Below are 27,950 nucleotides of genomic sequence, written 5' to 3' on the forward strand. Positions count from 1 at the left end.
CTGGATTCCTTTAGGGTATTCCTCCCCTCTCCTCTACAGTCACCATGTTCTGGCAAATGAGCCAACATTCCCAGGAATATTCAACACTCCTAAACTGCTAGAGGGATTTTTCCTCATGTGAAAAATATTATTGGGACTGTAATTTACCTCCGGGCAATTTTCGATTCAGACGTGGAATAAGGGATGTGTGGGAGCTCACCCCTCCCTCTCAGTTGTCAGCCTGTCCTTGTTGTCAGCCGAGCAGCGAGGCAGTGCCAATCAATCCCAGAGATGATTGCCCCCGGCTTCATTTGCTTTAAAGGGGAGTGTCTCTTTAGCACTCGTAATCGTTTTATGGCCTTCCCACAAACTGATGTCTACAGTGCTCCCACCAGGATCTCAATACGTTGCACAGCCATAAAAGTAATTAGACTGGCTTTGTGCTACGCACACTATTATTGCACCCACACCGCTAATGAACATCGGAGGAGCGGAAGGAGTTGTGGCACAAGTGTGGGCTGGACCTTGAGGTGGTGCTCTGCTGCTGAGAGAGATATTAGTGCGTGCGTGCGTGCGTGCGTGCGTGCGTGCGTGCGTGCGTGCGTGCGTGCGTGCGTGCGTGCGTGCGTGCGTGTTCACTGTTGTACAGTACATCTATCTTTGTGAGGACCAATTTTACACCTTGACAGTGAAGATGTTTCGTCCAGTCCTCACATTTTTTAAAGGGCCTTTTGGGTTACGGTTAGCTTTAGGTTCAGCTTTAGTTTAAAGCTAGGGTTGGTAATCTTAAGAAACCAGCAAGAGTTTTTAATTATCTAACCAAAAAACCCAGCCCAGTGTTGCCAACTCTTTTCCAGTGAAAGTAGCTAACAGCAGTAGCTCCAAAGGTCCCTAAATCTAGAGAGAAAGTCACCAAGTCAACAACACTGACAGTCCGTCCCTTCAGGACTCCCTCCAAAGCCACTCCCTCACAATTATGATAACGAACCTAGGCAACGAACATGGCTATGGTTAGTACTCACAGCTGTCAAGCTAGCAGCTTGTGGAAGACTCCGCAATGAGTGCACGCAGGTAGACAGACAGGCAGACGGGTATTCGGCCCGAATGAAATGATTGGACGGATTTATTACAGTCCTGCAACAGCCACAGAGTATTTGATTTATCGATTGCTGTCGGGATGTAAAGAGAATTTCATCCAAGTTGGGTTAGCATCCAACAACTTTTGTAACCTTCTGAAACTGACAATCCATCAAATTACCCAGCAGTTGGTCATGTGTACAAAAGTGAAAGAGTAGGCAGGATTTGAACACCTCTTTCAAGTTTGCAACTACTTCCGGCCTGTTCCACGTGTCAAATCAATCCCATGAGTTCCTTTAAGGAGAGAGTGTGCCATTACCCCCATTTGAATTATGTGAGACGACATTGACCTAGGACAGAAAGCTCTTGGACAAAGATGGGGGAGGCCATGACGGCAGGTTTTTCACCCCATCTTCAGGTGTGGTTATTGGGAACAGGTGTGAATACCTGTTACCCAGGTTGGGTAAACATTGTACAAACTAAATACTTAACCCCTTTGGGGCTAGGGAATGAATTATATCAATGAGGGTCCTCTAGATATAGAAATACGAATTGTGTGTGTGAATAAGAGATGCATAAGTATATTTTAATGGATGGCTTATGTGTAAACAGGTTTATACATTCATAAAACAATAATTCATTTAAAAAAATTATTGCTACCATAAAATCAATACAAACATGCAGATCATTTTAAATGTATATCACATGTGCACATACATACTGTGACCTTATAACCTGTACAGGAGTTGTTTCTCTCTGGCTGTGTGGGGGGGAGGACTGTCACAATGTCTCCTTCATTAACACCCACTAACATCCACCTCATCTCATCACTATCCCTGCTATGAGTCTCCAGCATGGCCCCTCCCTCCCTCCCTCTCTCCCCCTCCCTCTGTGTGTCTTGTGTCTCACCTTCATTTTGACCTGAGGAGAGACGAGCTCAGGGTGTGTCTGCCCGACTAACTGCTGGTAAGTGGCTGTGGTTTGGACTTGCGGTGGGAGGAGGGAGGGGGCAGTGGGAGATTTTACGAGGTATCTTGTGTCAGTGACTGCTGCTAGTTTTTATTGGGCTGCTGTTAGTAAACTCTGACTCCAGATGTGGTGATTTTCATACATTGTATTTGAACTGAAATTTGTTTTTATTTAAATCAGATGTTTCTTCTTTATCAATGTATTAAAGCCTCTGAGCACCCACACAGGTGAGTCTTCAGGTCTTCAGAGCCTTTAAGAGTTGATGCTTTTTTTAAATATATGCAGATGTATCTGTCCTGGGGTAACATCTGTGACCCCTTTGGCTACAGGACATTCATACCTAGTCCAATATTTTCCAAACTTTAAATTAATTTGTTAATCACTCAACAGTATGGTAATGTATACGATTTCCATTTGTTCAAGCCAAGAGCTTTTTTATGCAGAATATAATTTACATATTTGGGTGAATTAATTCCTCCTTATTCTGATATCTGAGCTTGATTAAACACGCCACAAGAGAGACATTTGAATGTACCATTGCTTTTGGGTCAAAATATTTTGTTTGTAAAAATCTGTTTTTCTAAAATGTACATATTTGTGGATTTTTCAACCGCAAAACCCACAAATACAGGATGAAAATCACCATAACTGGAGTGGATAAAAAGTTTAATTTCTATTTTTAATGTGTTTACTTTTATCACTTCTAAATGTTACTTAAGGTTTGTTTGTTTGATGGAACGTGGCTCATGGTATGTTTCTGTCAATGTAAGTGTTTTATTGTCTGATCGTAATTAGAGATTATTGATGTTATTATAAAGTGCAGAATATAGTATATAGTGAATGTTTGAAGTGTGAACCAAATCATATAAAATATACTGATCTGCTTAATTTACATAAAACCCTTTTTCACAAGTTGGGAGTGTCCTCTGACATCTCTCATTCATACATCTATCTTGCATCAGCACTGCAGGCAGTTAGACATCATGAATGTTTAACTGATCACAGGAAGGTCGTCAGCATACCTTTAACTCTGGGAGTGTAAAACGTCCAGCCGTCCCAGAGCCACATCAGCTCTACCAGAAAACAAGCAGCTTGTGCTGTAGCTTCGGTGTGTTGTGTTCCTCTTAGAGCCACAATAAGGCAGTGTTTCAGTTTTAAAGGGTCATTGACTAAATATTTTTTACATTTGGCTCTAGTGCTATTTAGCCATGCTGATACTTCCTTTACTTTTATTTGCCCAGGTTCAGAGATATACAGTATGTTTCTGAAACCTCTTTCTCCGTCCCAATACAATGGAGAGGTCATCGAAAAATTACATTTAATGTATTCAATAGTAGCATGTCTTTCCAGAATCATTGTCCACGTTACTCCTGATAATCCACAGTGTGACTGAAAACTGACTATTTCTTAGGTAGAAAGTAAACTGTTCACAATTGGGTCTTTGGATTAACCTTCCAAACCTTTAAGAATGGACTTATTTTTAACGTTGAGACAATGTACCAATATCCAACCCATTCTCACTCCCAAATCGTCGTTTGGTCAGCGCCCCTCGGGATCGGAAAGCGACGCACAGAGGCACCCTTTAGCAACAGTATGTGAAGAACCGGGCTTTCAACTAACTCCAATGTAAACCCACCCGCGGCGTTATTTGACGGTCAGCACAAGTGACGTAGTCTGAATAGCGTGAGAGTTCACTATGGACGAGCGGGAGGGAGGGCCTGTGGATGGGTCAAACCGGTGTTCGTATCCCATGTGAAACTAAAAGTAACATTGACTTATGTTGTCACGTCAGTCTTAAGTCACGTGACTCGTCGGCATCATCAGTCCGGTGAGTCACGCTAGTCAGTGAAGTTAACGTCGACCACAACTGTTTCGTAACCCTACCTAAGTGGTTGTGTTGCCTAAACCTAACTTCCTAGTTTATTTTGAAAGGACTATGTGCATGTAACGAGCGAATATTGACACGCCGTCCCTGGTCCGTCCAAAAGTAACGCAAGAGGGGTACCCCGTGCGTCGGTCTCCGATATTTTTGACGAGTTGGGAATGAGAATGTGTTGCGATATCAGTATTATAAAGGTCCAAATCAGTGGGAAGGTATACTAAATAACTATAACCCACTTAAATGTGATATGTATTCTATCCCTAAATTAAAAGAACAATACATTTACACATATACATACATACATACATACAGTCCCATACTAAGATCAATAAAGTAATTCTGAATCCTGTAAACACTAAGACCAGATAGATGGAACAATCGTGATCACGGCGTGGACGTCTGAGTTGACCAAGCTGCCATCTTGCTGTTTTCAGTCGAACACCAGCAGCAACGGTCAGGGCGGGTACAGCCAGCCAGGTCGCCACTCGGTGTCGGTGGAGGTTCAGATGCAAAGACAGAGACAGGAGGAGAGAGACTCGTTCGCCCAGGCTCAGCGGCAGTACAGCTCCCTGCCACGGTAAGAGGGACGGACACAGAGAGAGAGAGTGTGTGTGTGTGTGTGTGTGTGTGTGTGTGAGTGAGTGTGTGAGTGTGTGTGACAGGCTTGATATGATATTGTGTTTGATGTTTGTTTCTGTCTGTCTGACAATCAATATGTGCTAAGAGATGATGTGTGTTTGTTGGGTATTGTGTGTGTTAGTACATGTTGGATCTAATAGGAGATGTGTCCAGGAGGATGTGACTGTGTTTGTATCTATTTTAGATCTGTAATTTAATGTAATGTGCCGTAATGTATCTCAAGAAGTGTGCGTGCGTTTGTGTGTGTTTGTGTGTACCCTCACGCTTGTGCACGCCTGTCTGAATTCACTGTAATAACCTTGTTACAGTAATGATAGCAGATTATATATATAACATCTGAGTAAGAAAAAGGGTCACAGCTGGTCAGTTTCAGACCGCAAACCTACACATACACACACAGTTACACACGCACACACACACTCAGCCTCAGAATGGACAGATCATGTTACCCTCTCACACAGATCTGACATGATGGCTTTCCTCTCCCTTAATGTAATTCCCTTTGATCTGCATGATATGACTGCCTGTTGTTCCAGGAAGTGTGTGTGTGTGTGTGTGTGTGTGTGTGTGTGTGTGTGTGTGTGTGTGTGTGTGTGTGTGTGTGTGTGTGTGTGTGTGTGTGTGTGTGTGTGTGTGTGTGTGTGTGTGTGTGTGTGTGTGTGTGTGTGTGTGTGTGTGTGTGTGTGTGTGTGTGTGTGTGTGTGTGTGTGTGTGTGTGTGTGTGTGTGTGTGTGTGTGTGTGTGAGAGACTTATTGGACATATGGGGACATTTTATCTTAATTTGAAAAGTGAACATTTTATGGTGTTTGGCCTTAAAGGAACAGTGTGTAACATTTCAGGGGATCTATTTGCAGAAATGGAATATAATATTCACAATTATGTTTTCATTAGTGTATAATCACCTGAAACTAAGAATCGTTAGCTTAGAATGAGCCCTTAATATCTACATAGCGAGCGGGTCCTCTTCACGGAGTCCGCCATGTTTCTACAGTAGCCCAGAACAGACAAACTAAACACTAGCTTTAGAGAGAGACTTCCATGTTTTTACGTTACCTGAAGGCAACCGTAGTTCTCCGACACGCTTGTGAAACTGCGGTAACGTGAGCCGCAGAGTGCAAAACCGTGGTACCGCCAGGAGCCATCTGACTACCGTTGCTCCTAAAGTAGTGTTATTATGGTGAAGACGGCCTCTGAGCGGCGTTACCATGGTTTTGCACTCAGTGGCTCAGGTTACAACAGTCTTGGAAAGGGAGGGGTACTCAGTTGGTTGCAATATGCAACCACACCACTAGATGCCTATCCTACACACTGTACCTTTAAAGTGTATTGTTTGTCACTTTTTGTTTGGAAGTTGTCTTTTTACGTTTTTTAAGTTAACATTAAAATACAAACCAAAAAGTCACATTTGTTTAAACTTTCGAAAGAATGTAATCTGTTTTTCATTCAATTTAGAAAGAACTAGATGCTCTGAAAATACCATTTTATTGTGATCTGTCTAACAAGATGTCTCTCAAAGTTGACAGGGACTATCACCTTGACTGTTTGAGAATTTGTCACTTGGTTTCATCAAAATGGTTACTATTTGTAAAGCAATTTCAGTTTTTTTTTGTGGAATGATGGAGTTACGGTATGAGTAATGTCAGGTCTAGTGTATTTGTACAGGGCTCTACAATCTATACAACATACAACACCCAGTATCCTGAGGTCCTCAGAATCCGGTTTATTGCCAAGTAGGTTTTCACATACAAGCAATTTTCTTTGTTGTATTGGTGCATAACATAAACAAATAAGATATAATTAAATTAATAATAAAAGTAAGACACATAAATATAGAACATATTACAATAAAAATACAAAAAATTTAATATATATCTGATTAAATTGAAATAAAACATGTATAGAAGAAAGTTACAATGAAAATATAAAAAAGGGAATTACTATAAAATATCAGAATTTTCTCAAATCTTATATACAGTATATATATATACACAATATAAATATATATACAGCATATATTTATATATATATATATATATATATACATAAAGTTCATAGTCTCGTGCATATGAGCCTAAAAGTTATTAACATAAACCACAAGGTTGGAAGTGTTGGATTTAATATCAATGAAACAAAGCTGCTTCCTAATGAACAGGTATGTTAGGTATAATACTGTAAAAAGAACGGAAAGAAAGTGGTTGGATTCCCCTAAAAAAAATCTAAGTACCCAGTTTTAATTCTTGAGTCAGTTCAAGCAGGGAACTGTCAATGAAGAAATGTTATTCAAAGTTATTATGTTTCATTTAAGCCGTCTGTAATTACCCTCTCAAACTCTCAAACACCCTGCAAGGTCAAACCCAGCAGACCCGTCCTGGTGCACATCATCAACTTGCACTTACCATACATATACAGTACAACATTAAATACATTATCTTCTATTGCTTCACCATTGTAAACTAATCCACTGTTATCGACGTAAATCCCTTCCTTGATAAATATTGCAGGCAGCTTTGCTGAAAGATTAATGAACTACCGTCTCGCTCCGGCGGTCAGAGGCAACATCCTGTGGCCGCGTCCCCCTTCACTCTCCCACTAATTCCATTAAGAAGCTGTTGTGTTTGGATAAAACCCTGCTGTACTATCTCGAGAACACTTGACTTAGAGCATACCATCGCGTGAAATCAGAGGCTGAGACGGAGTAAATATGGCGTTTAGGAGATCACAGCCTTGATGGGAGTCATATGGGTTCTGTTCATGGAGGGTGGAATTCTTCACGGGAGCATGACTGGGTTGTGATTAATGGCTGTAGCATTCCTTAAAAAACAGCTTTCATTTTAGATAAAGGTCAGTTCCCTTCTGGGCGAGACCCTTTCCCAAACGAGGAGCCCTGAGTGAAAATAAACCGCTGCCATTTGAAATAATGACGGTGGATGAAGGGCCCTCATATTCATCACCGACGAGCACCATTGATCTCAGAGCCAAAGTGATGCCATTATGGGCGACTAAAGGCTGGCTACAACAGCTGCAGTGGCATTTGGCCTCACATGCGTGCATGTGTGTCACGACCACATGTCTATATGCCCGCAACATCTCACAAAGTCCCCCCCTTTTTCTCTCTCAATCTCACTCTGTCACCTTTCCCCCTCTCTGTTTTATCATCTGTCATGCCTCACAGTGTGCATGCACAGAATACAGAACCGTACACATCTTTCTGCATTTACCAGCACACACATGTACAGTACATGCTCCCTTCTTGGCACGGCATGAGACATCGAGAGTGATCTGGTTTGCATTTCTCAGCAGGGAGGCAGACCAGCTTTGGCCTCTTTGTCAACATGTGAAATGAAATCAGATGCCGGGGACGCCTGTCTCTGAAAATTGGAATCACTCAACCGTGTGCAAGAATAAACCTGGGCTATATTCTCTTATCTCACCGACCGAGAAGCGTATCCATTCCCAATTGCATTCAATCTCTGTTGAATAAAAACAAAGGTCTTTTCTATTCTCATTAAGGGATTTTTTTTCTCCCCCCTTCCTACTCAAATCCAAACACAGGAATAATACGATTTCTTCACAGCTGGCTGATAAACCTGCTAATTATGCATGGCTCCGAGTCAAAAGCCCATTGATGTTTTTGTGTGTCTTCTTCTCTCTCTGCTCTCGTTTTTGCCGTGCCCTCGAGATAAATGGGTGGAGCTGGAGGGCTTGGGACACTCATGCATATCGTATGGACTCACACACACACACACACACACACACAGGCAGGGCTGCCACAAAGAGGCCAGCCAAGCAGAAATGAGAGGTGATGTCACACATCTGGATATTTTCTGGTAAAGGGCAGGGCAGCCCCTCCGAAGCATGACAGCTAACCGGGCCTTTTTAAGACACGTGTCAGGCGTCAAATATCCAATCCAATATTATGTCCATAGCGGACAAGATGGTTGCCTTCTTTTTCTTCCACCTGCGGTAAGGTCCGCCGTTACTGTCTGTCAGATCCAATGGTTGTTTCTGTCCGTCTCGAAATGGGCCTAATGGGCTGGAAGGGGACTTTGACACGGTTAGGTATGCTTTACCGTGGGCTGGTACTTGCCCAGAGGCAGTTTGTGAGGCTGTAATGGTGCCTCATTTTCATTGAATGTGATGTCCTGGCTGCCATGCAACCGACAGTATAATCATATCCCAGCAAACATCCACACGCTAGTCCCTCTCCCAAGAGCTAATGGGTTTTCAACAAACATTTTTGCTGCTGCTGATATTTTTCCCACCAGACCAGGTCACAATATGTGACTAGAGGGGTTCAAGCTATGTGTCATGGAGAAAGAAAGTGTTTGTGTTTGAAGAAAAAAGAATGAGAGAGCATTTATTGGTACATATGTGTGATTGTTTTATTTGATTTATGCCTTGTGTATCAGAAAACACCAATTGACTACGTTTGCATGCACAAAATACTCTGGTTTTTGCCCTTATTCTGAAAAAGGCAACATTCCTACTAAGCTGTTTACATGGCTAATGAAAATTAATATTTCCGTTGACATGCATAGGTAACCATAAAGTATGTACCGTAACAGCCTCCCTCTTTCATTCCTTCAACCACCTTCTTGAAAAGATCAGCGTTAGATATTTGCGCATATCCAAAAACCTGTTGATATCCAAGTCTTTAATAATGTTTAAAAGTAGGTGTGTTTCTCCTTCCGACCTGAAAGGTGGGCTTTTCTTTTAGGCGTGCATCTCTGCAAACTGTCAGCTAGTTGGTTTGTGTACAACGGACAGAGCTGGACGTAAACAGTAAGAGGCCGTGTGTCGCAAACTGCCGTAAAAACCCCAAATGAGATGCATAATCTGAATGCTCTATATACATGTCCAAGAATGCTCCTAAAACCTGAATAAGATCAGCCTATCCCACGTCTTAATCTGAAAATGCTCCATTCAGAATAAAGCCGAATTCAGAATAAACTGTTTACATGACCGTATCAAATTCAGAAAGTCTTCATATTCTGAATAGTGGAATATTAGTTTTGTAAATGTAGCTTGTTGTAAACAAACAAGAGGCCGTGTGTCGCAAACTGACGTAAAAAACTGACGTAAAAAAACCAATTGAAACGACTATTCTGAATGCACTGTTTACTTGTCCAGATGATGTTCCTAAAACCTGAATAATATCAGCATATCCCACATGTCTAAATCAGGAAATGCTCCATTCGGATTAAGGCCTAATTCAGAAGTATTTTTTTTACATGACCTATATCACATTTGTAATATTGTCATATTCGGATAATAGTGGAATATTAGTGCACATGTGTCAATTTCACAAATCAGTCATATAAAAGCTTCACAATCATAAAATGTAGGTTTCCTGTTCGTGGAATCATATGAAACCAAAAGTCTCACATTTCTCTCACCTCTTTCCCGTCTCCACACCAGGCAACCCAGGAAAAACCCCAGCACCGTCTCCCAGGAATCGTGGGATAAGGCGTACCCACCTGGCGAGGGCTTCCAGACAGCGAAGGACAACCCCAGGTACTCCAGCTACCAGGGCTCCAGGAACGGCTACCCGGGCGGCGGCGGGGTCAACGCCAGAGTCCTCCTGGAAGCCCAGGAGCTCCTGAGGCAGGAGCAGAGGCGCCGAGAGCAGGAAGCCAAAGGGAAGTTAATGCAGGAGAACATCGGTAACAGCAGCTACGAGGGGTACCCTACAGCGCACCTGAAGGACCCAGCGTCCCCCAAGGGTCCGTACCGCCACGATGTGCCACCGTCGCCTTCGCAGTTAGCGAGGCTTAATAGAATTGGGTCCGAGAAAGGAAGACTTTTTTATTCTTGAGGAGTGCTGTTGGACTGATGGATGAAGAGCTGAACAGAGAAGAACTTGTGCTTCAGGAGCTAAGAGGGTTACCTTGAAGGAGACAGCAGAAGAGGACGCTACGAATCTTGACAAAGGGACAACCTAGAGGTCTTATAGCTTAGCGATGATCTTAGAGGTAAACAGACGTGAAGTGTACTCAGTATGTGGGTGTTTGTGTTTAATCCCTCGCCGTGCCGACGACCTATAGTCAGTCAGTCCTTCACCCTCCTACAGACATGAGACGCTCAGTGCCTTCTCTGCATTCACGAACACGATGCTCGTTCGCAGTCGTCCAGGACTCTGATTCATCGAGACCTGGCACCGTCATGTGCTGACAATCAAATGGGCAGACAGGCAAGTGAGTGGGCGTTCTTCCGAGCCCATGGGGAGGCGTTAAGTTTCTGTGTGGGTTTGTGTGTGGGCATGTGACAAGGTACATGTTTCACAATCAAGCATGCGTGTCGTGGCTTTACAAAGTGTCCCGCGGATGACTCGTCCCATCGGTCACAAATCACCCTTTCTTCACTTCGCTGGAGTTAACATTCAACCCCTACCGACGCCGCCGGCGTTTCTCTGCATCCTGTTTTCCCTACCCAGTGTTTTCTCCTCAGCGATCGAGCCCTCTCACTTTGAGTACTCCCCGAGGAGGAGAGAAAACAAGGCAGAGTGTATGAAAGAAGCAGGGCACAGTGTGTGTGTTATTAATAAAAAAAAAGCCCCCCTCATAAATGATTCATATCGTGTGTTATCTCCGTGGAGGAGACCCAGGCAGAGAGGGTAGACAGCTCTGATCCTCTGCCTGGCCCCCCTGCACCGCTCTGGGCTTGACTCGCTGGCCCGCCTGCCTGTCTGTCTGGAGCTCTGGCTCCCATCCTCCATCCTCGTTCTCGTCGCCTCTCTGTTCATTACCTTCCTTTCTTCTACCTCAACACCCCCACCTTTATCCTCCTCTCCTCGCTCATCTCCCACCTTCCTCTCATCTCGCCCCCTCCCCTTCCCCTTACTCTTCCTCCTGCTACCCACCACCACCCTCCTCCTCCTCCTCCTCCTCCTCCTCCTCCTCCTCCTCCTCGTCTCCCGAGTCAGGCTCTGCACTGAATTTTTCATCACAAGCCACCTGCTGCCTGCCAGAGCCAAAGAACGCTGCCACCAGAGGAACCAACAGAGGGCCCGGCTTCTGACATAAAGAGAGGAATAAAAGCAAAAAAAAGAGAGGCATAATAAAGATGGGTAGAGAGACAATAAGCCTGCCAGTGTGAGATTAGCTGGAGCTTTTCTCCTGTTTTTAACAAAAGGCAAAATTGTCCTCAGGAGTTAATTGCTTTCAATTGCTGTAATTGCAGTCTGTATTTTTACCTTTTTAAGCATTTAGCTGACACTCTTCTCCAAATTTTACAGAAATCTTTCTTCCCAAAAAAAAACGGGGAAAAAAAACCATTGCTCAGTTTGGTCTGTGAGTTATCCAGAGTAGAGGCCTGGTCACACTAGAAAGTGGCACCGCAAAGTTCATCCGTTCGTCTTCGCAAAATCGGCAGTGCAAGAACATTAGTGACACATTCGCAGCCACAAGCATGGTCATAATAGCTATCACAGTTAGCTAGCTTGCTAACTGTCAGTTAGCGGACTCGTTACCTCACTCGCTAACAGCACAATAGAGAGGTGAAGCCCGGCCCTTCTGGTGGACCACCACGGGACCTTATTTCGGAAAAAATATGAACGTAGTCAACGGCAAGAGACAAATAGTTTTTTGATCCTGTTTGAATTGCGCCATGAATCACATATATATATGTTTGTCAATTTAAAAGATCATTTTGCAAATCAAGAAAGTCTCAGTTTGTCATAAAACTGTTGAAATATAAGACTGTGGAAATACGTAATTAGAAAGACGACACACCCAAAATTCACTTGTTCTTTTGCTTCCCAGCTGATAAAAAGACCAGGAGTCGCTAGATAAAACACATCAGGTTACATCGGTGCGTGGAACATAGCGAAGTTAGGTAACTAGCTAGTGTTGGTGACGTATATCGTGCAAAACGAGAGATGTAGTTCACTGAGTGGTTTAACGCGAAACTAAATGATACTACGACAAACCTAAAACAAAATGACACTTTCTTGACTTGCAAAGTTATGTTTTGAATTGACAAACATCATATGTGTGATTCATGGCGCAATTCAAACGGGATCCAAAAAAAAACGATAATATTTTTTCCGAAATAAGGTTCCATGGGGTCCAGCGGAAGGGGCGGGACTTCGCCTCTCTATAGGTCCACACAGTTTATTCAAAGACTTATTTGGACCATTGACTCCTGTCTTATAACCATGTCTCATTCGTGGAGCAGTTGATACTACAACAGAGGAGAGTTATATAAAAACAGATGGTGCAACTCCATTCCTACTTCCTCCATTTTGGAGAATTTGCACTAAAAAAGTTGAACTTGGTGCAAAAGTTTTCAGACAGATTTAATTGCCCCTGCGAGCACATCTACTGATTGTGGCGATTCTATTAAAATAAATTAATTTGCTGACGTTTTAACTGCTGGTGTGACCGGGCCTTAAGCAGAACATTGTTTTTGGTAAGAGATGTTGCTTGCTTTTAAATCTACTTTTTTAAAGGGGACATATCGTGAAAACTCACTTTTTCAGTGCTTGTGCTCATACATTTGGGTATCTGGAGTGCCTACCAACCCACAATCTGTAAAATAAGACAACCAGTCAGTTTTTTGTGGGCTGCCTAGATCAGAAAACATGTAATTCAACAAGTCATTCAGATTTGGCTCCCCTTCCTATCTCACATGCAGGCTCATTAGAATATACCGCTCACAGCTTGAGAACTACCTTTGCAAAGGTGCAACATATTTTTCTCACTAACCAATCAGAGCAAACAGCTTTTTCAGGAGGGGGGTCTAAAAGAGACAGGCACTAAAACGGAGCGTTTCAGACAGGTTGAATACAGGTATATTCAGACAGACAGAATGAGAAAAATAATGTGTTTTTTAAACATTAAAGCATGTAAACATGTTCTAGTAGAAGCCCAAAATATAAGCATGAACCTGAAAATGAGCACGATATGTCCTCTTTAATTTACCTCCGATGTCTCAATACCTGGACACATAAACCAAAACTATGTGTGTTCTTGTAATTTGTGTAAACAAGTGAAGTTTTAATTATGAATCACGCTAGCGCAGTGGCTTGTTGTAGTTCTAGGTGGGAAAGAAGACGTCACTGCCACAGCCCACCAGCCCACCACTATAATTGTTGCAGTAGGTGGCGACCGATTGTCTTTGTCTGAACCTACCCTTCTTTGACATCACCAATGTTTGTGACACGATTGTCTCTGCCTGCAAGCGAACAGATGAGATCGAGCTGAGGTCGAACTTCAAACAAAAGGGAAATACAAAACAATAAAAGATGGCCATCATCGAGCTGCGGAAAACAAACAGGCGGCGCGTAATTGCCCTTCACTCCTACACGCTCCGTATGCAGAGTGAAGCTGCATGACATACATTATCTCCTGTTAGTTAATGAAGACCCTCGCTGGGAAAGATGCAGGCTTAGTCGGGGTAATAAATGAGGAGCGAATAAAGTAAGAAGATGAAGAAGAAAAGGACTTTTCAATGGCATTATTCCAGTGTATAAAGCTGTATTTAAACCTGAGGAAAGTTCACAATACGACTGTTTTTAAGCTAACTAAAATGTCCTTCCTGCATTATGTATGTACTTGGGTGTAACGACACAAACGCACTATGTCCCCTTGCTAATATTTTAAATCCATGCTATGGGGCTGATGAAAACTGTTACCAAATAAGATATAAACTGTGTAGGTGAGGGTAAAACATATCTCCACTTTGAATAGCTTTTTAGTAAAAAGTGTTTGGTTGTAGCGGCCTGCACTTCCTGCTGTGAACACTAGTGCATCTCCAAATGCAGAGTAGCACATTTAGAAGGATGTATTTGACCTGCGCTCTAAACGTCGTGGACTTCGCTGTCGAGCTGTCCAGTTACGGGGTCTGATATCGATAAGTGCCTGATATTATATCATATTTTACACACAAAGAGGGACACGATGTGATTTGTGTGACACTACAGCACACAAACTGCGGTGTGTTTTTAAACCTTTCTAATATCATATTAAAATGTGTCATTTTTAGGGGTACTCCTTCCTGATCTTTTTTTTTTTATTATTTTATTTACAAGGGCCAAGACTTTACGAGCGGTTATCAGTGTATTTGTATCCCGTTTGACATTGCCTTCAACCATGCTGTACCATGATGTTTTAAAGTATAAAGAGAAATGGAAGCTGATCTGCAATTGTTTTTTTTCCAGAAAACTTTTACATGATTTATTAAGAAATGTATACAGCCACTTTTTTCCTGTACATATCAAATTTAGAATAAAACGGAAGGCTGTTCCATCCTGTTTACAACCTCTGCTTGTTCTATCTTTTCTTTCCTCGACCCCACCCCCCAGCTTTGAACCGGCATCGAACGAGTCTTTAATGAAGCAGGAGGGACTCATTCTGCTGTCAAATGTCAAATGTGTCAGGTCTGGGTTGCTGATGTCTTCTTCGGAGACTGACTGAGAAGTTGACGGATACAAAAGAGATAATAAACCATGTGAAACATCATTAACTCCTGTGGGAGAATCGTACAACAGCTGAAACGTAACTGAAAACCAACATTCGGCTTCACTGCAACAACTGTGACCGATCTGTTGAACACACTGAGGTAATCTCCCCCAACACCATTGTGTTTCCTGTTATTAAATCCAACCTCATTCCCATTGTCCCTCACAGGGGATCTGTTGAGCAGCTCCCTGCTACTGTTTTTGTTCTGAAGGTCAAAGGTGACGTCCTAACCAAACACCATTAATGCTACTTAAGCCCACCGGCTGTATGTGTTTGAAGAAACTGGGATATGAGAACAGAAGGAAAAGAGGTGGAAGCAGAGAAATTCCTTTGCCTCATCCTGTGCTTTTATCCTTCACGCCAGTCTGTTCTTTTCATTGACTTCATGGTGTGTGTGAGATTCAGAGGGAGTTGTACATGCAGAAAATTGTGTCACCGTGCCTTAGTCAGATTCAACCTTCAGAGCATTTCCTTTAAGATGCACTGAGGACACACACACACACACACACACACACACACACACACACACACACACACACACACACTCACCGGGGTTTGCATTAGTGAGGACATTTGGCACTCGCAAGCGTGGATTTACAGGAACACAGGATGTTTCGGTTCTCTTTACTGTACGTTGGTATTCAAATACTGCTGAAATATGGAACATGCACATAGTGCCTCTTAGGTTTACTGCAGTTCATGTGAGACAGTCTATTTATATGAATGTGTGTAACAAACAGGTGTACCTGTTTTTCATCTCCCAGGGCTCTTAGCACATCTGTATCTGTCATCGACGTATTCTCATACAACGGTTCGTACGATATCTTACGAAAAAGTTATTCCTCTTTTTTTTCGTCCAGAATGTCCATAAAAACATGCCAATTGCTTGTTTCATGCATACAGTATCTTCAAAATAAACTTCCGTCTTCACAGGAAACAACTTCCTTAGGGTTAGGCAACAAAAGTACTTTTGTCTTAAAATAACTCAGAAATTGGCGTCACTTATGTATGTAAGTTACGGGAATAAATTGTGAATGAATCGACGTTGACTTCTGGTTTCACACAGGACACGAACGCCGGTCTCCTGGGCGAAATTCCTTTTTTTTTTGACCCACCCATCCACCCGACCTCCTCCCTATGCGGCGTTTTCTGCTCTTTATATTTCCTGGTTCACGATTACATAAATTACACACAAATTGATTTCATTTGATATACACAAATTACAGATCAAGATTTTAATTTGTCCAATACGCCCCAGCTGTACTTTGTGTTTTGTGCTAATTAGCAAATGTTAGCATGCTAACGAGCTAAACTGGAATGATGACAGCTGAAATTAATTGCAAAGCATTGCTGAAAATATGGAACTGAATTGTAAAACTGGCAGAGTTGAAAGCTGTACTGCATGACCCAAAAAAATGTAAGAGCTGAAATACGGTGATAGAAAAGCAGGAAGCTAAACTGTCATACTGTCAAAGGTAGAAATTTTAATTAATTAACTTGTTAAACAGAAAGTAGTTTAAAACAGGTAGTTTAAAACAGATAATTGTTTGCTGGAATAAACTTTTAGTATTAGAAGTACTTGGAGAGAAAGTAGTATTTGGTTGGAACAAAGCTTTAAAATTATGAGTGCTTGGACAGAAAGTAGTATTTTGGCGAAATTAACCTTTAAAACAGTAAGTCGTTAGACAGAAAGTAGTATTGAATATTGAAAAAATTTAATATTTTAAAATATAAATAGTAGAAACAAGAAAAAATTATAGCACTACTGTCCTTAAAGAGCTGAATATTTTGATATTTGAATGGTTTCTGTAGCTGAAAGTATGCAGAAGTAGTTAAAGTCCAAAAAACAAATGTAAGAAATACATGAATAAACCTTAGAAGAACAATACTGGGAATGAATCAGCATTCCCACAACTAAGATGGTGAACATAGTAACATTATACCTGCTAAACATTAACATTGTCATTGTGAACATGTTAGAATACTGACGTTTTAGCTCAAAGCACCGCTGTGCCGAAGTGCGGCCTCACAGAGCGCCAAAAGCAGGTCTGTAGGTCTTGTTGTGTGAGGTAATGTAATACAAGATTTATTGCATTTTTTCTATTGTTACCAGTGACCATATTTTGTTTTCTTTTTCAGTGTAATGATCCATGAAATAATCAGGATGCACCATGTGTTTGGCGCAATGTTCAGAGTCTACATCCAGAAGTTCCTGTAATTAAGGAGTTGTTTCTGTTGGCTCCATCTACACAAGTGGGCGCTGCTGTGTGCATTCCAAAATCTTGAACACAACTAAATATAAGCAGTAAAAACTTTAAGAAGCCTGCATGTATAGAGTCCAAAGTGTGCCAATTAAAAGAAGCCAATATAAATTGAAAAGCTTTATTTGCATTTAAATGATGCATTAATCATTTGAAGTAAAAATTGTGCTGGTTAATAACTTTAATCTCTTATTCTGCCTTTAAATGATAAAGTAATAATTGAATTTCAATATGTAATTGCAAAACTAATTCATTTGCCTATCAAATTTGATCTCAATTAATTTGTTTTCTGCTTTTCATAGTTTCCATTTTGCCTTGTTTTAAAGATGTGCCCCCTAAAAATGTAATTAATTTCATCCTAAAGAGCAGCAGCAGGAGCTCTGATTGGCCAGATGTTATGTTGGTGAGGCCAATCAGAATTGAATGATTGTTTAGCTGTATATATTTACTATTTTTTATTTTAGTTTGAGTGCATAATCTAAATGCAAATATAATTCTTTGCTTTTTTAAATGTATCAGTTAATTATTTGCTTTGAATTATACTGAAAAAGTCTGTACTTAGTACTATGTTGTAGCTCTTTGAAATTAAACTTTCTGTAATCTTTTAAGTCTTTTGCTGAGAACAGGACCCGATCCCACTAACAACACAGTGACACACATTCAACAGGACCAGCAACATCCGGCTCTCGAGGCCAGTAAACTTTACCTTCTGTGTTATTTCTCATTCTCCTTTAGCAGCGCTGCAACATTTTAATGCGCTCCACATCACCCCCGGAGCAATGTCACGGATCATTTCAACCGCAGCCCTTTCTGTCAACGGAGAGCCACAACAAGAGGCTGCTAAACCTTTTATTTTACAGCCACCGCTGCCATCCCTGCACCGTGTCGCCATTAACGAAGCCTATTATTTTGTTTAATGTCACGCTCACCTCGCGCAGGGGGGCGGTTTAGCCGTTGAGCTTACCGGGAGGTCGGATAAGCACCTGTTCTGAGGTGACACCTGTTTCTGCTCACTTAGTGGGTTTTTTTTTTCTTCAGTGTTCATGTTGAGGATGGAGAGCTCACGGATGACACCATCCTTCTGGAATTCGGAGAGGAAGCTGGAGAAGTTGCAAAAGCGGGGGAAGACATGGGACCGTAAATCAAGATAGGAGACAAAACTAACTGAGGAAGTTCTCCACATTTAACCTCCTTTACACTTGTCGGACATCTGGAAAGAGGTTGTTTTTTTACTGTGGTATCATGAAAGTTTTGACCTCCACATGGTCTCAACAATCTCGTGAACGCATGTTGTTGACATGAGTTGGACCTTTGTCCACGAGTCTTTTCTATTACAAATGCGCAGATTTAAGACCTCTTCTAAAGTAGCCATTCACAGGGACTTTTCTAAAATAGTGTTATCTGTACAGAATGTGAGGAATGTGTTATTGCAGTGAGATGAGATCCTTCTGTCATTACACCCTGTATCAGTATGTCTCCAAGACAAACATTTATCAACTCTAGTGCAAGTAAGTCACGTTAGTTCTTACTTTTGTACTTTTGCCTCCTAGAATTACCCTCCTAAGTTTGCTGTCACTGTTTAATATTTTAAAAAAGGGTTAGTCTAGCAGTTATTTGGTGTTTATATTTAGCATGTTTAATCTGTTTTACAATATGAAATGAAGCTCTTATAAATGCTTCGCCTCTCCTGGTGAACATTATACACGTTCTCATCCCAACTCGTTACATACGGAAGCTTTGTCGCGCCCCTTGGCTTCACTTTATTTTTGGCATCAAAACCACTATAGTTATGTTTAGGAAATAACTACATGGTTGGGCTTAAAACTACTTTGTTTGTACAGGTCACGTCACCACAGTCACGTCACCGGCACACTTTCCTTGTGTGTTTACTGTTGCTGTGAATGGGTTTACATTGTAGTTAATGGAAAGCCCGGCGCATCTCGTGCTGAAGGGTGCTTTGTGCGATGACATCCGACAGCCGTGGCAAAGCGTCGGTATTTGACGCCCTGGGAATGAGAACGGCTGACATTATGCAACAGAGATGTATATCTGCAGAGAAAAGGAAGTACTAAGCAGTTGTCATTTCCTGCTTTCAAAGCTTTATCTATTCTATGACATTTCATTGGAGAAGGTGTATGTTTTATTTTCTTCTAGACATTCAGGCTGGACCATCTTTCTGCTCAAACGTAGGGGGACATTTGGGGCTAATGGTTGCATAAAGCTAAGGTGAGAGGGGAAAAGATGGAAATAGATTTTTGAAGAGAAACAAAACAAGTGTAGCCAAAATAATACAAACAGAACGAAGAAGAAAATAAGTTACCACGGTGGCCAAGCCCCAAAAACAATAAATATAACTATCCTCAACACAGGAAAACTAAACTAGGCCCAAAAGAAACATTACTTTATTATTAACATTATACTAATAGACTCCCTGAATCAGGAAACACAGACCTCCATCGAGCATGTAGCACAGAAAGAAAAAAAAGAACATCCAAATCCTACAAGCATTGACTCCGACAGGATTCTGTCCAACTTCCCTCTGTCAAATGCTCCATGAAATGACTCTAACACGCCCTGCTCTCCTCTGCTTAGCCCCACTTAGCCATGAAACCCCCTTCCTGGATTTCATGCCTCCTGTAGCCGGACACTGAGCTGGCTGATGCTGGCAGCTTCCCAAGTTCTTCCTCCATCCAAGAGGATGAGCGGTTCATCGCTGTGGTATCCTGGAGGAACTCCATCCAAATCTGAAAGAAATGACATATACATGAGTCAGATAAAGTTACAACATTACTCCCTTATAGCAGGACACTTTGAAAGTATTTTATCTCCATTTCTGGTGTGAACAGATCTTTGTTTTTTTGCCCAGAGCTAGCAGAGTCTGGGTGTTTTTAATGGCAAATGCACAGCAAAGTCCTCCATGAACTGAGGATAGGTTGTATCAATATTGTTTTGTCAATTATTAATGGAGAGTAGCAAAGCAGTCATGAAACTGTTGCAGATCATTACTTTAAAAAAACATAGCTCACAGTGGAAAGTGCGCTGTACACGAGCCAAAGACTGGGTGTTGCAGTGCATCTTACATTTACACATAATGGTGTTGCAGTTTAGGCTTTGTGGAATAAATGACATTGAATTTTTATGACATTCCTGCACAAAACTTTACAACTCTTCATTCAAAACAGATACTTATTTGATACAACACTTTATTTTTGAGGCGCAAATAAAACAGGTGGTGCAACCTTGCTTTATGAATCTCAGAAACATTTCTAAAATAAAATAATTTTTTATCAACTCATGACCTCAATGGAGTAGTCAATGCTCTCATCTGCTCCCGTTTAGACTATTATAACGCCCTTTATCTCAAATAAACTTCAATACATCCCCTGCAACTATAGTTCAAAATGCGGCTACTAGACTGATTACGGGTACGAGGAGATTTGAGAATATCACTTCGGTTTTAGCTGCACTTCACTGGCTGCCCTCTCAAATTTAGAATTGATTTTAAGATTGTATTATTAACTTTTTAAAGCTCTGCCTGGTTTGGCACCAAGCTACATCACTGAGCTTGGCTCTACTGGCTATACCCAGGTCTAGGCTGGTGACTAAGGGTGACAGGGCCTTTGCCATCGATACCCCTAGACCAGGGGTCAGCAACCTTAACTATCAAAAGAGACATTTTTGCCCAAAAAATACATTTAAAAAATCGGTCTGGAGCCACAAAACGCCTCATTTGAGCCTCATAATGAAGGTAACAGCACCTATTAAGTCTAATGCAGTGAGGACCAAAGTGCAAACGAGAGGCAGGACACTGAAGAATGGTGTTGAAGAGATTTGGCTGGAAGCTCTTCTCAGCAGGAGCTTCCTGTGTTTGTTCTGGAAATATCTTTCAGTTACTTTTTTTGTTGTTTGCAAATTTTTCGCCGCAGAAAGCAAACTAATCTCTCACTCTCGCACTATTAAATTCTCCATTTTCCTCCAAGAATCTTCTTTTTTTTTTATTTGGAAACCTACTGTAGTTAGGGAAACTCAAGACTAACCAACGCTATTGAAGATTGGCAAAATTAGAGGATGAGTGCCGGGCCGTAGACGTACGTAGGCTATGACACACAGTTTAGTTCACTGAAATGTTAAAACTTATTTTATTATTCAGTGTAAAGGCTAGGGATGCACCAATGCCACTTTTTCAGTCCCGATAGCGATAGCTATCGGCCCATTGGTATCGGTGCATCCCTAATATAGGCTACACATTATTGCAATAGTAGAATGTAAGAATCACTCTAGGCCTACAACAATGATTAATGACAGTTAAAATGTTAAAAAATAAACATTATTCATTTCTATTTCATTTTTTGTCAAAGCCACAGGGAGCCACTGGAGAGGAGCTAAAGAGCCGCATGTGGCTCCGGAGCCGCAGGTTGAAGACCCCTGCCCTAGACTGGAACAGCCTACCTCAGGAACTCAGGTTAGCTAGCTCTATTACCAATTTTAAATCTCTTTTAAAAACCCATTTTTATAAAAAAAGCTTCTTTTTTTTTTAACTCCGTAAGGCAACAGCTTGGTGCACCTTTTCCCACACCTTATATTATCCTCTTTTGGCATATGTATTGATACAGTACCACTGGTAACAGGTTTTAGTTTTTCCTCATTATTTGGTCTTTATGTTTTGTTCTTTTATTGTTGTTTTATTTGGTCTGTATTTCATTGTATCTGCGCAAGTGTAACCCACCCAAAATCTTCATCAACATTATCATCATAATCATAATTATCATAATGTGACATGTAGTTTAATTTTACAAGCTCACTTGAATTTAAGTTTGGAAGAAAAGTGTTGAATTGATTTATGAGTTTTCTATTTCACTGCCTAATCAGACACAGATAGACCAGGCTAAGCCACTTTGTTTTGCTTGAGTCATTTGTTTTCAACATTTTGCAGCAGTTGGCAAACGCTTGGTGGTAATGACCTGTAGGTGGCAGCTGCGCTGCGTGGTGTGTTTTCTTTACGCTGCTTGCTGTAGAGCAGGGGTCTCAAACTCGCGGCCCGCGGGCCAATTGCGGCCCGCAAGACGATATTTTGTGGCCCCCACCTTGATATGAAAGTTTAATGTTAGTGCGGCCCGCAAATTTTTTTTTTTTTTATAAAGTTTTTTATAAAGTTTTTTTTGGGGGCATTTTTTCATTTTTATTGACAGGACAGTGGATAGAGTCTTGGAAAGGGGGGAGAGAGAGAGAGTGGATGCGGAAAGGGCCACAGGCCGGATTCGAACCCGGGCCGCCGCGGTCAGGACCAAGTCTTGTTACATGGGCGCCCGCTCTACCAACTGAGCTAACCAGGCGCCCTCGGCCCGCGAGTTTTATGTGAATGGCAGTTTGCCGTTGAAGGTCCCTTTGTTGCGCGAGCCAGAGCTGAACGAACCTACCAATCACAGTGGGGTATATGGCTCCCGGGGACGGGCAATCGGCCGGGCTTGATGCAAGCAGAGAAACATTTCACAACAACTGTGGCGGCGCCCGTGTAACATCGCATAAGCTTGATTAAAGCTTGATTTATACTTCTGCGTTGAATCGACGCCGTAGCCTGACGTGCACCTCTCCAGAAATGTAACTACACGTCGCGGCGACGCAGACCGCAACAGCTGTGATTGGTCCAGTCTCTCAGCGATGCTGAGCGGCCAGGACCCCGGACAACCACAGAAAGTTCTACTTCTCTCTGCCTCCATCTTTTCAATGTTTGTTCACACAAATCCACTCAGATATATTTTCTCTTTTCGGCGTTGCAGTAATGTCAGTAAAAGTTCTGTGGTTCAACAGTTATTAGCTCCAACTCCCTCAGTTTCTGTTTGTAGTACAAGAAGAAGAAGGAAACTCATAGAGACGCCGCCGCCAACTAGCGGTTTGGTGGTGTAATTGCAGAGCAACACAAACACAGCAGGCACAACTTTATTGCGGAGTGACACCAAGTGGAATGAATATATATCTTGTCACACAGCCCCAATCATGTCTTTTTCAAAGCCTGCAGTGAAGAGAAAGGTTGGTGACGAGCACAGACAATTTCAGGAAAAGTGGGAGACGCAATAGAGGCCATGTTCAGAAGAACCGTTCATGTTCTTCAATGTTCCATTAATGTTCAGGACAGTTCATGTTCAGAAGAACCCATTCAAGTTAAAGAACTGTTAATAATGACGTTTGAGAAGATTGTTTTTTTTTTTAACAAAGCTTTTTTTGTGGAATACCTGATGCGGCCCAGCCTCACCCAGACTCTGCCTCCAGCGGCCCCCAGGTAAATTGAGTTTGAGACCACTGCTGTAGAGGGAGAAGACGATAAGTTAGCTCTCTGTAAGAAAAGGAACATAAGATCCAGACCTGAGGCCTGTACTACGAAGCGAGTTCAACATACCCAGGGTATCTTCTCGTTATCTGGCTTCACTAACCCTAACAAACGAGATCTTGCTAAACTGTACTACGAAGCTGTTTATAAACTCGGTAAGTCAACCCAGGGTTTCTCCGTGTGGTTATGAGCGCGTTCACATGAACGGGGAGGTGTTTGCAGCATCTGACCAATCACAGACATTGACAAGTCTACTGACGGACAGTCAGAGCGGCACATTTAACAAAGAGTAAACTATATTAGACAAATACGAAGAAGTTAAACACTTAATGCAGGCTAAAAGTAACACAGTTGAAGCTGCCAAATGCAGGAAGGACATCTGGTAAAAGAAAAAACTCTGGATGTGTGAATGCGTAAATTAACAGATTTATTAATTTAACGGAACACTCAAAAGTAAGGCAAACTTGTCTAAATATAAATGGCGTTTACGAGAATAATAGATGCATGGATTACACTTATTTTTACCCTACAATTTCCAGAGGGCATCTATGAGTATTTAAACATCCTTTCAGCTGCTTCCCCCTCTCTGACGGTGTGAAACGGACTCAAGAGGAAGTCAAAAAATAAATAAATATAAAAATATAATTCAAAGCTGTAAACACCCTCAGCATAAAGTCAGCTGTCCTTCCAGTATTTGTCAGTTTAAACTGTGTTGTTTTTAGCCTGGATTATGACTTAAACTTCTTCGTATGTGTGTAATATTATCATACAATCACCGCACTGAGCTCTGATTGGTCAGTAGGAGGTGCTTTCATACGAGTTGATCTCTTATCTGGAACATAACCTGCTCCGGAGCAGGTTAGCTGTTCAGCATAAGTTACCATGGAGATCTACCCCGATAAGAAGTGAACCAGCTTCGTAGTACTGAGAACCCAGAGTTAACCCTGAAGTTACCTCGATAACTGCAAATCCTGCTTCGTAGTACAGGCCTCAGGGGATATTACAACGTGGTGTCTGAGAACGTTATTCTGTTGAAATAGGTAAGCTCATATTTCTTGTTTAACTGTCATTTGTTTTTAGTTTAAAACTAAATGTTACCGTACAATGTAGTGAATACAAACGTTCAGATTAGCCGCACCGCTCGTCTTGGAGATAGTGTGTGTGTGTGTGTTGTCTTTCAATGTATGAAATTTATGCTAACTGTTGTTGCATACTATTAGTTAAGATTTTATAGTTCTGTGGCCAGTGTTTAATGATTTTACCGTGGTTAAGTTTGACTTTTAGCTAACATGTATGAAGGTGTAATGTGTTGAGTCCAGCCTGTTTGTAGCTAAGAGCTGCGCGGTGTGTTTTCTCTTTTTCGATGCATGCTGTAGAGGGAGAAGACGATAAGTTAGCTCTCTGTAAGAAAAGGAACATAAGATCCAGACCTGGGGATATTACAACGTGGTGTCTGAAAACGTTCTTCTGTTGAAATAGCCCGGACATTGAGAGAGGTGTCGTGGTGTGAAGGAGGAGAGGAGCCGTTCCACTCTACATAGACTCCTAAAGTCAGGAGCGACCGTGGCTGTAATGTAAGATCTTTCCATCATTTGGGATTGGGAAGACCACCTCTAAAATGACTTTTGGACTAAACTAAAATAAGGACTGTAGTTGTGCACAACTAAATGAAGAGATTAAAGCTGCAGCAAAACTTCAACATGTTCTGGCCAGATTTTTTATTTTAATTGTATTTATTCATTTGTTATTATTTTTCATTCTGAGTTAATGTGGGGGTTGATTGTTGAAATTTTCAATAATATTGGTACAGAAAAAGAATTATTGTGTGTCTGTGTATTATTTCTCTGAGTGAAGTCAATCATTATCTACAGCCAAAGACCAATAAGATATTCAGTGTAAATACATTGTCTTATCCTCGAACTAGGATATCACTTTAAGATTTACTGTGGTAATCCCACAGAGATTTATTTTTTTTAGTTATTGTTAAAGGCATATTTAGACTTGGTTACACAAGCACTTTGTAACTTTGTTTAGAAAAGGTGCTATACAAATAAAGATTATTCTTATTATATAATGTATTATATCTCCAGCTGTGCAATACTGACTTAACAGTGCAATAATTCAGCTGTGCAATAATCTGGTTTACTCCGGCGTTAAACATATATTCTTATTTTACACTATTCTTGCATTTTTATAAATGCTTGCATTTATATTATTTGCATAGATCCTATTTTTCAGTATTATCATTTTCACTGTCGTTATATATTTTTCTTATTTATATTTTCTTATAATTTCTCTATTTTTATATATTTATATTTTAGAACGGGAGCAAAACGTAACTCAATTCCCCCCGGGGATCAATAAAGTATTTCTGATTCTGATATTTAGTTCCTTGCCGGAGAGAGGGAAGTTCGTCCGGAAGTGGCCGCTGTATTGATGATACCCTCCACCTTAAAGAAGGGTGCTTCACTGAGCTGTGAGTGTGACTACAAATGGGAGGGTGTATAGCGACTGGATTGGAATTGGGCCGATCATCTTCCACCGGTTTTCCCAACCATTCAATTAAGACACACCCCCTATGATGTCATCACGAAAAGGTCAATAATGTGCTTCCTGCTGAACACAGATGAAGATCTACGTCAAAACTGGTTGTTTTGGAGGGTTTTTAAACCTTAAAAATGCCTTATAACTTCAATATTGCTGCTCCTCCTACATATGGAAGTGCCTTAAGTTTGCTTTTGGTATCCAACCAACTCCAATCAGTCAAACTCACCACAGCTGCTGTTCTCTGCAAATGAGGTGGAGGAGGAGGTGATTGTTTCATATCTAGAAGTGGGTGGAGTGGCAGTGTAATTTCATGTTTGTTAGGGAAACTGAACTTAACATTGACAAAATAAACATTTCGTCAAACCTACTGAGATTGTAACGTCTGCAAATGTTCTCTGTGTTCCAATTTGAACGCTCAACTCTATGAACAGTTACTGTAAATGCAGCTCATGTGTACCGTGTGCTGCAATCGCTAAAGACTTGACTTTTAATGATTCTCAAATGCATCTGGCATTACATTTTGTAGTTAATGATGTTGTTGGTTCAGGCTTTGTGGAATGGATGATATTGCAACTTTGCAATTACTACACCTGAATGATGATCACCTGAATTTCACTCAATCATTTTAATCGCTGAGAACAAGAAATTAATAGTTATGTGCGTTGGAGGCAATGGTGCGGAGAAAATGTTAAAGCTTCCCAGAACCTCGTGGCTGAAGGATACACGGTACATCCAGCTGTTTATATGTAAATTTAAGTTGTATTTGCATGACCTACGTATTTGGCCTCTTGTAGGAGAATTCTCTTTACATTTTCATATTGCCAGAGTGCATGCTGATATTAGAGGTGGAAAATATACTTTGCTGTTGAAATTGTTTTGTTTAGTTCAAAGACCTGTTCTCATTGACTGTTGCTTCTGACTGCTGTTATTTCATCTCAAATTCTAAATAAGTTCAGTGGCTTGCTGGTTTGAACTGTTTGAAAAAGAGCTACTCTTTTGCATACTCAGTTTGAGGTTAGATTCTGGCTGCATGGTTGATTGACGGCTCGGTCTCTCGCTGCTCAGATGACCTCTTGGTCCGCTGTTGCCGTGGCTCCTGGAGGTTATACTGAGTCTGACCTTGTGCTGCTCTGTTGCCTTTTACCTCTCCTGCTGTTTCCTGTCCTAATTTTCACCATCCAGTAAACGGGCAGAAAAATATGGCAAATAAAGGAAATGACCTCGGGGTCCAGGCCACAGTTTTTATGAGACAGAGACAAGTATACGGTGTGTGTACGGTGGAACCAGATGTTGTGTGATCATAGGGCAGAGGAGATAAGGTGAGCGAAGAGGAAAGTACCACCACCTGTGGAGGGAGGCGCCGCTGTTGGTGACCATCTGCTAGAGGTGCTGAAAGTAATGATCATATGCATATAAGCTGAGAGTGATGGTGTGAGAGAGAGAGAGGGCAAAAGATTCATTGCTTCTTGTGGTTTGTAGATAACATTAAAGAGCTACCGACAGTTGAAGGATAAGGCTGGTGTCGTTTTGTATTTTTTTATTGTCAACAAATTCCACGAAAAACCATCAATGCGTCTCAATACTTTCTGACTTTTCTACACTGTCTGTGGCCTCAGCCCAAAGCCCATTCACTACTGCTGAAAATGTAAATCAGCAGGAACGATTTACAAATGGGTCACAAATATCACAAATATAAATATGTTTTATAAGGCTAGTTTCCTTTAAAGGGGACATATCATTCTCATCTTCAGGTTCATACTTGTATTTTGGGTTTCTACCAGAGCATGTTTACATGCTTTAATGTTCAAAC

The 27,950-nt window shown here is 41.4% G+C and overlaps 1 protein-coding gene across 6 annotated transcripts in view; it reads left to right on the plus strand.

Moving 5' to 3' along the window:
- Positions 1–14,806, plus strand: part of pard3ab (par-3 family cell polarity regulator alpha, b) — a 336,764-nt gene extending 321,958 nt beyond the window's left edge. For all 6 annotated transcript variants that reach the window (XM_074652318.1, XM_074652320.1, XM_074652319.1 and 3 more), the window contains 2 exons: positions 4,342–4,484; positions 9,966–14,806. In XM_074652318.1, the coding sequence (XP_074508419.1) occupies positions 4,342–4,484; positions 9,966–10,362 (540 nt within the window). In that variant the 3' untranslated portion in view covers positions 10,363–14,806. The remainder of the gene's footprint in view (positions 1–4,341; positions 4,485–9,965) is intronic.
- Positions 14,807–27,950: the final 13,144 nt, after the last annotated feature.

Source organism: Sebastes fasciatus, chromosome 11 (genome assembly GCF_043250625.1).
Source record: "Sebastes fasciatus isolate fSebFas1 chromosome 11, fSebFas1.pri, whole genome shotgun sequence".
NCBI lineage: Eukaryota > Metazoa > Chordata > Actinopteri > Perciformes > Sebastidae > Sebastes > Sebastes fasciatus.